At 57.3% G+C, this 12,825-nt stretch overlaps 1 protein-coding gene across 10 annotated transcripts in view; it reads right to left on the reverse strand.

The window, feature by feature from the left end:
* Positions 1 to 3,933: 3,933 nt before the first annotated feature.
* GDPD5 (glycerophosphodiester phosphodiesterase domain containing 5) overlaps positions 3,934 to 12,825 on the reverse strand; it is an 84,748-nt gene continuing 75,856 nt past the window's right edge. For 8 of the 10 annotated variants that reach the window (XM_057695111.1, XM_057695108.1, XM_057695116.1 and 5 more), the window contains 5 exons: positions 12,138 to 12,295; positions 11,746 to 11,893; positions 10,379 to 10,461; positions 7,450 to 7,562; positions 3,934 to 4,399 (listed from right to left, as the gene is read on the reverse strand). In XM_057695111.1, coding sequence (XP_057551094.1) covers positions 4,251 to 4,399; positions 7,450 to 7,562; positions 10,379 to 10,461; positions 11,746 to 11,893; positions 12,138 to 12,295 — 651 coding nt within the window. In that variant the 3' untranslated portion in view covers positions 3,934 to 4,250. Of the gene's footprint in view, positions 5,461 to 7,449; positions 7,563 to 10,378; positions 10,462 to 11,745; positions 11,894 to 12,137; positions 12,296 to 12,825 lie in introns of all 10 variants that reach the window. The other 2 variants (XM_057695113.1, XM_057695115.1) reach the window with 2 other exon arrangements.

A 12,825-nucleotide genomic window follows, 5' to 3' on the forward strand; every position in this document is an offset into this window, starting at 1 on the left:
ACCCTAGGGATTTCCAGTCTGGGGGCCGAAGGACACCCCATTGGAACATGAAGGGGAGGGATTCCCCAGGCAGAGCTTGGTCCAGTTTACTCTCATCCCAGCTAAGAATCTAGGCACCTCAAGCCTAGGGTCCTGACACAGACTGAAGTTCCCAGCCTCTAGAAGTTGACATGCCACCCTGTCTCTTTTTCACACTCACACCCATGCCCACAAACACACACTCAGACTCATAGACCCCACACAGCCAGGGCAGCCCTGCATCCTAAGTCCCCAGATGTACCTGGCACTTACCTGGCTATGAGCTCTCCCAGGCCCTCTGCAGCTGCTGCTCCCGCACTGACCACTCCTGTTTGTCCTGCTGCCTGCACCCTGGCAGCCTGGGCGCAATGTCCCTGCCGCTCTGCCTGGACTCCCACTTGCACTCAGCTGCAGGAGGACAAAGAGGATGGACGCCGGGGGGAGGGGAGAGGAGAGTTAAGGGGGAAGGGGAGGAGGGGACATTGGGCTTTTGTTCTATCTTGGACCAGCCCTGGGAGGGGAAGAAGGGAGGAGCCGGGAGGGGTAGGTGACTGGGTGTGCAACTCTGGGATCCATGTGCCTGGATTGGGGGTGACCTGGCGCTGGTTGTGCCACTGAGTGATACATGGTTGTGAGGGTGTATGTGTGTGCATGCACGTGTTCCAGGGTACCCATATGTGAGTGTGGGAGTGCATGGGGACGTGGTGTGGCATTGGGGTGGGTGTGATTGAGTAGCTGTAGGTGTGACTAAGAATGTAACTGCACAGCTAAGAGCTCTAGGTTTCCCTCCTGCCTCTGTGTGACTCTGTGCCATTATCTGCATTCCTGCTTGACAGCAGACATGTCATTGTGGGACTTTGTGTATCTGGTTATATGCATTATATGTGTGTGTCCCTGTCTTTGTGTCTGCATCTCTACTGTATGTGATTGTTCATTTCTGTGTGTGACAAGGTTCTGTCTGCGTACAACAGGGGGCTGTGTCTTGTGGACTGTGTGTGGACAGCGGTGGTTCTGGGTCTGTGGTATGGTGTGCGTTGAGGCAGTTTTCACTCGACAACATACCCACCTTGGAGGGAGCACAGTGAAGCACGCGTGGTGGTTCTGGGCCGGCCTGGTGGGGGTGGGGGAGAGAACGAGGCAGCTCTGGGCTGGCCTGGCCTCCTGCTGCCAGAGGGAGGAGGCTCCACAGGCTGGTGTCTGTTCATTTGCTGCCTCTGTGAAGGGCCATAGGGCCTGGTGTCTGTGGGGCAGGTGAGGAGATTTGCCTTCATGGAAGAGGGCAGCAGTTTGGGAGGAGGTTTCCTTGACAGGAGCTCGGATGGGCCCGGGGCATCTGGGACCTGGTCCTGGCACTGCTGGGATTTCTTCTGCAGCTCCAGGCAGATCGCTGCCTCCCCCTTAGCCCCTGCTCTCCATCTGGGCACAACCGATAGTCTAGTCATGGTTCCTGCTCTGCCTGTCTTACTGGGGTGCTGTAAACTCAAGAGCGGTTTGTAAGTGAAAGCTGTGTGCCATGTGGAGTCGGCGAGGCTGGGATCCTGTAGGAATCCTCCCCGGCAAGGCTTAGGCAGGCTGTGGAAGAAGTCATGATTGGGGGGGGGGGGGGGGGGGGGGTCACTGCGATGCTGACTAAGCATGTGTCCTGAGACCTGGGGGAGTCTGTTCCGGGGACTCTGTTCCAGGGAATGGTGTATCCTGCTTCCCCCAAAGAAGGATTGTATATGTTGCTGTATGTTAAAGGACGTGAGAGATTTGGGCACCTTTATACTTATACCTGGGACAGAGGGGCTGAGGGTTCAAGGAGGGCCCTGGAGAAGGTGGAGGGTGAGCTCAGCCTGGAGAGGTCTCACCCCTAAGGTCCAAGGGAGGAAGCAAGGAGTGGGTCTCTGCAGATGGCAGGAAGGGAGGGGCCCTGTCTCCTGTTTCCCTGTTAAGGGCAGTCAGGCTGTCCTCCATAGACAGGGGGAGGTCATGAGGAGGGCATTGGGAAGGTGAGCTTCTCAGTAATCCCTCAGGTCAAGGGACAGGAGTCAGGGTTGACTACAGGATGTGGGCTCAGCTGAGGATGGAGAAGGGCCCAGCTATCAGCCTAGCTAGGGGATGGCCTCCATCCTCCTTCCATTGTTCGGGGTGAGGGGAGGCAGCTGGACTGCCTCTGCATTGGGAAGTGGAGGGGTACAATGTAGGGCCTTGGTGAGAGTGGCATTCTGACTGGCTGTTCCACTTAGAACTCCCAGCCCCTTCTCTCTGCTTCTGAAGACTCTAGGATGACTCAGGTTGCCCAAGTGTGGCAAGGAGCCAGTGGACCCAGGGGCACTGACTGGACAGGGAAGGGCTGGCACGAAAGATCAATTCTGCTTTCCTGGGCGGGGCTGCCAGATGCTGGAGAGGAGGTTATTGGGGCATTTGGGTAGGGCACTGTGCCCCACTGCTGACCCAGATGGTCCAGGTTTCACGCACACTTCCTCATGCCCAGGAAGAGCTGGGAGCTGACCTCTGCCCCAGGAAGGGAGCACTTGGCAGATGTTTGAAAGAGGGAAAGAAGGGTGAGTCCCCTGACAGTTCCCAGAGGGGCAGTCCCAGAGGTTAATGTTGGGGCCCAGTCTGGGTTCCAGCATTGGGAGGGGTTTCTTTTCCTTTTCTCCATGAAGGCTCCAGACCCCAAGAATTCTATCCAGAAGGCCCCAGTTTGGAGAAAAGACACATCCCTTGGCTCCCAGGAAGCACCGTGTTTATTTAATGCAGGCTAAAACTGGGGTTCAGCCTCCGCCTTCCCCCTTAGGACACACCAAAGACCGTGCAGACTCTTAGGACAAAGATGGGAATTACAGACTCCTTCCCATGAAGGGCAGAGGGCAGAAGTCCAAGGGCTGAAAGACAGGGACATCTGTGGTCCCAGGGGCTGTATCTTGGCTTTCAGCCCGGGTGCCCCACTGTACGAGGAATGGGAATGGGCCTCTTCAAAGCCAAACCTCTGCCATGGGGGAGAGGCATCTCCTGGCTGAGGGCTTGTCCCTCCATAGGCCAGGGACTCTCAGAAAGCCTCCATGTGGCCGTGAGGGGACCTGCTAGTCCCACTGCCCAGTCCTGTATCGGACCCAGGAGCCCTTCCCATCTGCCCTGCCACTCCCAGATGGTTAGGGATGGCACACAGAGCCTGAGTGGGATTCTGGCTCTGCCAGTTCTACGCTGTGTGGCTCTGGATGGTCACTTCACCTCTCCAAGACTGTCTCCACCACAGCGGCCCCCAAGCCCAGTGCTGTTAAGGAAGCCCCGGTGCCATGTGATGCAGGGGAGGGGCTCCACCACCCTGCCACTCTCCCATTCATTTCTGAGAATGGTTCTTCCTCAGTCATGGGACCTGAATCCCAGACTCAGCAAGCTCTGTCCCCACCCTCCCACTGACTGTTCAGAGATGACACGTGTCAAGATGGCAGCTTTAATCGTCTTGGCCAAGGCCCCCCAGGCTCCCTCCACTGAAGGCCTCCTTGGCCATACACCCACCCTTGACCATGCGGGAACACTTTTCCCAGGAGGCCCCTGCTCTTGGCCACTGCCGTGGGAACCTGAGGTCATGTCCGTCTGTGGATCTCCTGGGTGTGGATCCAGTAGCCCCAAGCCTGCTCTTGCCATCTCCAGCTGCTCCTAGGGGACAAGGCTCACACCCTCTCCTGGGGCAGGGCCCGTGGTGGCGGGAGGCTGGTTGGAGAGGAGTGTCTCCACCACTGCAGCAGGCATTCTTCTGGGCCAGGCTTCCTTGTGCTTTGATACTGACAGAAGAGCAGAGGTGCTGGGGCAGAGACCCAGCCCAGTCCCTTGAGGCAGGAGAAACACGGAGAAGGTGGTTTCCTCGCAGCACAGACGGGAGGACAGACACACGTGGGCACACGCAGGCTCCACATCCTCCACGGGGACACTGCCGCAGGGGGCGTGGCATGGCCCAGTGACCCCTCAAAGCTCCCAGGTCAGGATGCAAGGGAGGGCCTCAGGGAGTGGACCAGGCCCCGGGCCCCAAGCTTTGGGCCCCTAACTTCCCAGAAAAAGGTGCCCCAGGCCTGCAGGGGCATCTGAGAGGCTGGAGAGGGGAGCCCCCCTCCAAGAGAGGCCGTGGCTGACCAGGGGCCGGAACCAGCAAGGAGGCTGTGGAGCCAGCTCCCAGAGCACGCTGCTGCCCGCTCTATGGGCTTCCCCGGTCTCCACGTGAGGTACAGGCTGGACAGACGGGCCTTCAGCTAACGCCCACTCCGCTCTGTGAGGGTCTTGGCGCGGCTGCCGCTCCCTCTGGGGGCCACAGGGGCGGTGGCGCTGGTGGCATACGTGTCGTAACTGTTGTCTGAACATACGGAGAGCTCATCAGAGACCTCCATGCCATCGCTGATCTCTGCGGGGCCAGAGGGAGGCAGGATGTGAGTGCAGGGAAGAGACGGGTGGACAAGGATGGCTGGCAGATGCGGTGGGAAGGGGTGGCCTGTAGCCACTCCTGGTCAGGCACTTGGAAGAATGAACCTCGGGTTTCAGGTTTGGTATTGAGCTTGGCCTTCAAGGTCCTTCTCAGTCTCTGCAAACATTCTGGTCACGTCTCAGTTTCCTCTCCCCTGGAACTCCCCCTTCCAGCTGCAGAAAACCATGCACCCTCTCGAGCTTGGCACCCATGTGTGTGTACTCTCCTCAGGGCTTTGTGCATATTGGCCTGTCTCCTGGGCATGACCTCCCGATAATACCTCCTTTTCTTAAAATCTGGCTAAGTCTTCTCATTTCTGTTATTACCCCCAGGCTGGGATGGGGCCTTCTCATGACCACCCTGCTCCCCCCGCCCCATCACCTGTCTGTCACCATCTGTGGCCCCCATCGTCTGGAGGACCTCCAGGGCAAGGATGAGGTCTGGGCATCAGTGTCGCCAGGGCCCAGTGCAGTGCTGGACACACAGCGGAGGCTCAGGAAAGGTCTGCTGAAGGCAGACCCCAAGGGGACTTAGGGTGCTTTGGTGGGGCTGAGGGTCCCTGGAGAGGACCTCTCAACCAGGAGTGGGCAGAGGGTGAGGCCTGTGGCTGATTCCTCAGGGCCAACACTCAGAATGTGCTAGGTGAGTGGCCTTTGGCACTGCAGGAGAGGCGGGGGGTTGAGGGGATGGTGCAGAACCTGACAGGCCTAAGTGCTGGCCTCTTGTCTTCCATTCATGTGAACTGCCCCTTCTGACTTCTCTGGGCCAGGCACAGTGCAGGAGCCTGGAGGCCCCAGGTGCCCCGGACTGGCTCCTCCTTCCAGGAGCTCCCCAGTGTCGCCAGAGAGCTGTGGGACACTAGGAAGGCCCTCCAACCCAGCTTTGGTACTCAGGGAAGGCCCCCAGGAGAAGGAGGGTTTTTGAGCAAAGGTAGGAGGAATTAAGTACACCAAAGGCAAGAATCTGTGTCCTAAGCACCTAAAACAGTGCCTGGCATGCATCTGTTGAAAGAAGGAATAAAGGCGTGAATACACGAGTGGATGTTTACACGATCGTTGGAGCCAGCCCCACTAAAACCAGAACCACCCCCACTGGGCTCTGGTTCACTCATGCAGCATTTACCAAGCACCCCTCTGGGCCAAGCATGGCACTAACCCTCACAAGTACTCTGTGAGGGGGAGCTAGCCCATTTTACAGATGAGGAGTCTGATGGTGAGGGAGGTTAGGTAATACGCTCTTGTTCACACAGCTAGGGGGATAAGCTGGGATTTGAATCCAGGTCCATCTGGCTTCTGAATATCTCTCAAATTTCTCATCTCCTGTTTCCATGCCCACAATTCCCGTCTGAATTATTAGTTTCCTTGCCTCCAGCTTCCCCTTCTAACCCACGCTTCACACTTGTTAGAAACTGAATTGTGGGGAATTCCCTGGCGGTCCAGTGGTTAGGACTCTGTGCTTCCACTGCAGGGGGCATGGGTTCGATCCCTGGTCGGGGAACTAAGATCCTGCTAGTGGTGTGGCGTGGCCAAGAAAAATAAATAAATAAAAAGAGAGAGATTGGGACTTCCCTGGTAGTGTAGTAGATAAGACTCCACGCTCCCAATGCAGGAGGCCCAGGTTTGATCCCTGGTCAGGGAATTAGATCCCACATGCATGCCACAACTAAGAGTTCACATGCCACAACTGAGGAGCCCTTGAGCTGCAACTAAGGAGCCTGCCTGCCATAACTAAGACCTGGTGCAACAACAACAACAACAACAACAACAACAGCAAAATAGGCAGAGTGTCACCACCTTATTAAAAAAAGAGAGAGAGATTGAATTGTTTTCCCCCAAAATTCATTGAAGTCCTAACCCAAGCACTTCAGAATGTGACCCTCTTTGGAAATATGGTCATTGCAGATGGAATTAGTTAAGATGAGGTCGATAGAGTGGGCCCTAATCCAAAATGACTGATGTCCTTGTAAAGAGGAGAACTGCGGACAAAGAGATGCATTTACAAGGCAAGGGGAGAGGCCAGGACCAGCTCTGTTCCTCACAGCCCTGCTGACGCCTTGAGTATGGACTCTCGGCATTCAGAACTGTGAGACAACACATTCCTGTTTTTAAGCCACCGAGTTCGTGGTACTTTGTGGCAGCCCTGCTGTAAAGAAGACAAATCTATCTGTGACCCTCATTTTAGAACAAAGCCCAAACTCCTGACCATTCACTCAAGGCCAGAGTATCTCCTCAGTGCCATCTTGGGGTGAGTGAGCCAGAGGCCCCCGCTTCAGACCACGTGGGATGATGTTTAGCTCTTGGTGCCCAGCAAGCAGTGCTCCCTCCCTACCTCTGAACACATGCTGCTGCTGCCTGGAATGCCCTTCCTTCCCTCTGCTCGTCCAGCCCCCACCTCAAACCCACCACCCAGGCCCCTCCTACCCTTCCTTCCCATTTCAACTACATCACCTCCTCACAAAGTGGCCCCCAAACCTTCCTCACCACCCCAGGGAGCTTGGAACCCCTCTCCTCCTTGCACTCCACTCTGGCTCAGCACCCCCGTCTGTTATCAGTGACATCTAATTTTCCATGTATTTGTTTATACAGCTGCCTCCTCCCTCAGTCTGGGACTGTCAACAGGCAGCAAGCAGGGGTGAAGTCAACATTTGTGGGGTCTGTGTATGAACCAGGCACAGCGGGATGGGCCTTCAAAGTAGACCTCTCCCCCCATCCCTGCATGTCACCCATGCCCACCACTCATGGGGCTGACACTGAGCCACAGGACCTGGAGTTGATGGCTGCATGTGGAGGGGTGTGCATTTCTGTGTGTGTGTGTGTGTCTGTGCCTCTGTACCAGTGCGGATGTGAAGCTAGGTGGGTTATATGTATGTCTGTGCCGTGTCCCTACCTGTATGTGCTGCGTGTGAAGTGTGTGCACACACACCTGAGTGCATGTGTGGGGGAGAGAACAGAGCCCAGAGCCTGTCTCAGCCTGTCTGCGGAGCTGCACACCTGAGAAGATGAGCTTCTCCTTCATGATGCTGACGTCCCGGCTGGTCCGGTGCACTGCGGCGCTCAGCATGATCTGCTCGGGGTTGTAGCTCCGCATGCCACCCAGGCGCCACCTGCAGAGAGGGCCCCGTGGGCATCGGGTCCTTCCCCACCCTTCCTTGAAGCAGGGATCCTGCCCAATTCCACAGACTCTCTGCATTTGGCCTGAGAGACCAGTAGGACTCTTGTCTGACTGTACAGGTGGAGAAACTGAGGCCCAGAGGAGGGCAGAGCTGGGGCCTGAATCAGAGTCTGCCGACTCTCAGCCAGGGCTCTCCAGCCCTCTTACCTCCAAAACCCAAGATCCACTCCCTTTGCCCAGCAGGATGGTTACGCGTTGGTGAGTTATGTTTCAGGTGCCCCCAGTTATACACCTGGCTCTCTGGATAGGACAGATTTGGGGGTGGGGCTTAGGAGGCATGACTGATGACCCACCCTGGGGTACAAACCAATCTCAGGGAGTCCCAGCTGATGCCGCCTACAATTCCAGCATCAGGACTAGACTGAGCGAAGCCAGTGAGGAACCCCAGAGAGGAAGTAAAGGAAAGCAGGGAGGGGAGGGGAGGCAGCAGGGAGCTTGTCTTCACAGGTGCACAAGGCAAGGGTGCTGGAGAAACGTGGGGTGGGGCCTGCTGCTGCTCTGTTCCAGCAGCCCTGGAAGAGTGGGGTGCGTATTGCCGAAGGGGGAAGGACAGGCTGGAGCGTCATCCCTCTCGTGGCTGGGGCAAGGTGGGGGCAAACTTGGGCTGCACAGGGCGAGCAGGGACCAGACAGGGCCGGGAGGACTCGGCTTCCTTTGCCCAGGCCAGGGCGTAGTTTTTGCTGTTACAGTTCCTCTGAACTACCCCCAAATCCCTGGCCTCTGAACTTAAATTTTTCCTGCAACCTAGACAGAAGGACTCACTGGGCCCCCACCCCCACTCAGGGAAGTGGGATCAACTTGGAAACAAAAACCCAACCCCCTCAGGGCCCTATGCCCTGCTGGAGTGGGAGGAGGGAGCCCAGACTCCATAAGAAATCAGTTGTTTCCAGATGGGATCAGTGCAGCAGAAATGGACAGACAGATGGATAGGTAGACAGGTAGGTGAACAGAGCAGACAGGCAAGGGGAAAGCAGGAGGCAGAGGGAAAGGCAGCCTGCGCTCTGGCTGGGCTGGCTGCCCTGTGTGTCCTTGAGAACAGCAATAGGGTCTCTTATGTATCGCTGTGTCCCTGGCACCAACCCCAGTGCCGGCTGTGTGGTGGGTACTGTAAGTATTGTGGAGTGAGTGAATGGAAAAATGAGGCCCCCAGGGAAATGATCTTCTCCCCCAGGGTCCTCTCCCCCATCAGGCCTTGCCTGACCCCCAGGAAGACAGTGATGCCCCCGGCTGTGGCGTGAGTGGTCCAGCATGTCTGTGGAGCGCCCTGGGGCTCTGGGTGGAAGGCCTGACTCCCTGCTGCAGGCCCAGCACAGTGCCAGCTAGCACATGTGGACCTCTGCCAACTGAGGGATGGTGGAAGGACCAGGCAAACGGCCCTTCACTGGGCTCAGTCTCACAGTCAGGGAGCACAGAGTTCCTCCTCCTAGAAGCTGGTCCGTGAAGGTGCTTGACCTAGGAGGGTCCAAGGCACCTGACCAAGGAGGACTTGCATCCCCAAGACTAAGGTCTCATCTTGGAAATTAACATTAAACCTGGGGGGAAAGTGTCTGGCCCACGTCTCTGCAGCGAGGTACATCCAGAACAGGAAGCTTAACCACTGGGGTTCTTCCCAGGGGAAAATGGGGGAGGCTGTGCATGTGGGGGGAGAGCGGTGGAGTGGGTGTCAGAGAAGAAAATGAAAAAGAGAAAGAGATGAGAGAGAGAGAGAGAGAAACAGAGTGAGCGGTGGAAAAGGCAGACTGGGAGTGTGGAGGGCAACGGGTGGGCAGAGAGAGACAGAACTTGGTAGGCTGTGCGCCGGGCACTGGGCCTCCTGAAGGCCTTGCCCCAAGTGCCAGACTGTGGGGGGAGGGTGCCCAGGCAGAGCCCCCTCCCCAGAGGGAGACGCTTTGGTGCTGAGAGAGGCCAGGTCAGCAACCTGCAAGGAAATGCTGGTTTTCTGTCTGCGCGAGGAAGAGAGAGCAGAGGGACACACACGGCAAGAAGGGAAGAAAGAAGGGAGGACTGCAGGGGGGAGGCGGGGAGCAAGGAAGGGGAGGAGTCTTCAGGCAGGGGAGGTGTCTGGGAGGGTGACCCTGGCCTGGGGCTCCACGAGAGGCAGGCTTTCAGAGGGAAGTGGAGAAAGGGTGGTGAGGAGGAGGGAGAAAGAGGAACAGGAGGAGGAGGACCACACCAGAATTACCTGATCAAGTGATAGCTGTGAGATGCCAGAGTGCAGCAGAGAGGGGGGAGGGGGGAGAGAGAGGAGGGACACGCGCCGGATCAGAGCAGTATGGGACAGAGAGAGAACGTCAGTCAAGAAAAAAACCCCAGCCCGCTGCTTCACGGCCGGGGTGGGGCCCCGCCTGGCCCGAAACCTCCCCAGGACCAACCCGCTCCCACTGCCACCACCACCCCCGCTGTCGTCCTAAAGGGCGGGTGGGGAGATCCGAGCCTGGCACGAGTGCTGCGGGAACCCGTGCCTGGTGACAGACAGGGAGACAAGCCCAGAGAGGAGCCCCCTGGAGCCGAAACGCACCGAAGAGTCCACGTAGCAAATCCCGGCCCAGCTTGGCTCTGGGCTCTTGGCTGGGTGCTCCTTCCAGAGGCCACTGGGCTCTGGCTGAGGGGGACAGGCTGGGGGCTACTGGGAGGCCACCTTCTCCCCTGAACAGGGCGGTCTGGTCAGGACATTTCCAGGGCGAGGGCTCAGGAGGACGTTCACCTGGCTGGGGTGGGGGCTACGGAAGGCGGTCAGGGCCTACTCACTTCTGGAGCACGAAGATGCCAACGACCAGGGTGAAGGAGATCAGGTCGGCGGTGACCCACATGAGACAGTACTCGTCCGGGGGCTGTGGACAGATGGCCCACGGCCAGCTTCCAGTCACTCTGGTCCAGACCAGGGCTCCAGACCAAGGGCCCATGGGTAGGAGGACCACACCTCACCATCAGGCAGGGGCAGAGGACGACCTGGAGGGCACTTGGGGGCTTGTGATTATATGCTGTAGGAGTGGGCCCTAGGCACCCTGGGCCTGGAGTTTGGGGAGATGGGGCGGCGTGTGTGCGCGCGCGCGCATGTGTGTGCGCAGGATAAAAGAGATCTGTGCCATGTTCACAGTAGAGGTGGTGTATGTTAAGCCCTGAGGATTTATGTGCGTAAAGGGGCTTAATGCAGGAGCCAAAATATGAAAGACAGATGAATGAGAGGGTGGGATGTGGCGAGCAGGTGTGTATGTGAAGAGGTATGGGGCATCCATGTGGATGTAAGAGTGCATATCGTTGTGGGGTGTGGAGCGTGGGAGCTTCCCCTCCAGGGGACCACAGAGAGGGACCCAGGAGGGCAAAGCCTGCAGAGCAGCCAGGCCTCACGCTCCCTTGATCTCAGGTAAATTATGGAGCAGGGGCAGGGGTAGGCCAGAGGCACTTTTTGCTGTTGGTCGGCTCCTGTGGCCTGAAAATTAGAGTGTGCTCACAGCTGCTGCCACCACAGTCAGTTATTTCATGCGATTCCGAGCTGAGCCTTCAGAGGTTTTAAAGGACAACGGGTGGGTGGATGGAGATAACCACCCAAAACCTAGATCTGATTCACTGACACTAGCATCAACTCAGCCATAATGAGACCCTCCATCTGCCTTTCATGACCTCAGGGAAGTGGCAGTGGGAGCACAGGAGGAGGTCAAGGGCTCCCCCAGCCCCATGGTTGGCAGAGCTGGGACTGGAACTCAGGCCTGTCTTCAGGTGTTCAGTCGGTCAGCCAATTGAAAACTGGTTTTATTGGCTGTAATCTCTGAGCAGATTTTACCGTTCCCTATTTTTGCTCCATTGCCCTCTTTTCCCAATGACTTCCCTTCCTTTAAAACAAAACATAATAATCCCCCAAACCAAAAAAACCCACAAGTAGTTGTTTATTTCTTTAGGGCCCTTGATGTTTTTCCCCATGTGGCTCAGGCCCAGATTCCTCCCACATCCCAGCACCTTAGTGCAGACCCCAGAGGCCAGAAGAATCCTCCTCATGCCTTAAGCCTGTCTCCCCCGTTGTTCCCCCCATCCCAAGACCTTGCCAGAGAGAGCCCCAGGTGTGGAATCTGCCCCCAACCCCTGGGCGCCATAGGCAGCTCTCTGGACCCCCAACTCACCATGATCCAGAGGGGGGAAGGCACCTGGGATAAGGTGTGGGAGTTGTCAGAGGTGACGGACGGGACCCCCGCGCACCACAGCAGGGAAAAGAGCCACGGGGCATTGACCGTGTAGAGGTTCACACTCAGGTTCCAGGATGCATAGTCCCTGTGGGGCAGGAACAGAGGCTGGTTGGCCCTCTGGCCAGTGCGGGAAGCCTGTAAAGCCTGGCCCTTCACAACCTCATGCCATCCTTACAACTGTCCCTGGAGGAAGGAATCTCCGCTCTCAGAGGGCCAAGCTCACATACAAACCCAGGTCTGCCTGACGTTCTCAACCTCTCCTCTTTGACTCTCTCCCGAGCTCACGTGTCCAGTCCTCTGTGTGAGCCTGGGCAGGGTGGGGTGGGCACCTGAGCTCCTGGCGGGACACCTGAGTGTAGCGCAGGTTCAGCCGCTGGATGTGGCCTTTCCGCAGGCTGGCAGCTGCCTCCTTGGAGCCTGATGTCTGCTGGAAGCCAGGAGCGACCTTCCGCACGAAGGGCCTCTGCCTGCTAGGCAGCCACAGGACCTGCAGGCAGGAGAGGAGCAGCCTCTGATTTCTCTTCTGTAAAATGGGGCTAGGGTGTCTCTCCCTTGTGGAGCACCTGGAGGGGTTAAAAGGGGCGGGATCTGGCACACAGTGAAAGCTTACAGGTACCAGTCATCTCAGGGGACCACTTGGTCCCAGACAAGGCTGGCAATTGCTCTGGCAACACCTCAGGAAGTTTCCCCTCCAGACCCCAGTCAGGACAAGACTGATAACCACCCGCCCCTCCAAATGTCAACTACTCTGCACGTGGCCACCAGCGTCTTGTGTGCTGTCACTATTGGACAGTCGGTATTGGATTCCTCTGATCCCCAAGTATTATGTAGGCAATGCTTCACAAAAGTACCACGTTCCACGAAAGTACCATGTTCCCAAGAATCTGGCCCTACTCCTGCCCTTCACACATTTTAAAGGACTATCTTGTTTCTCTCTTGTCCCCACGATGACCCTGTCAGGGAGGCGTGGGGCATGCTACCCTCATTCTACAAATGTGGAAACTTGAGGTCTGGAGA

Source organism: Hippopotamus amphibius, chromosome 9 (assembly GCF_030028045.1).
Source record: "Hippopotamus amphibius kiboko isolate mHipAmp2 chromosome 9, mHipAmp2.hap2, whole genome shotgun sequence".
Classification (NCBI taxonomy): Eukaryota; Metazoa; Chordata; class Mammalia; order Artiodactyla; family Hippopotamidae; genus Hippopotamus; species Hippopotamus amphibius.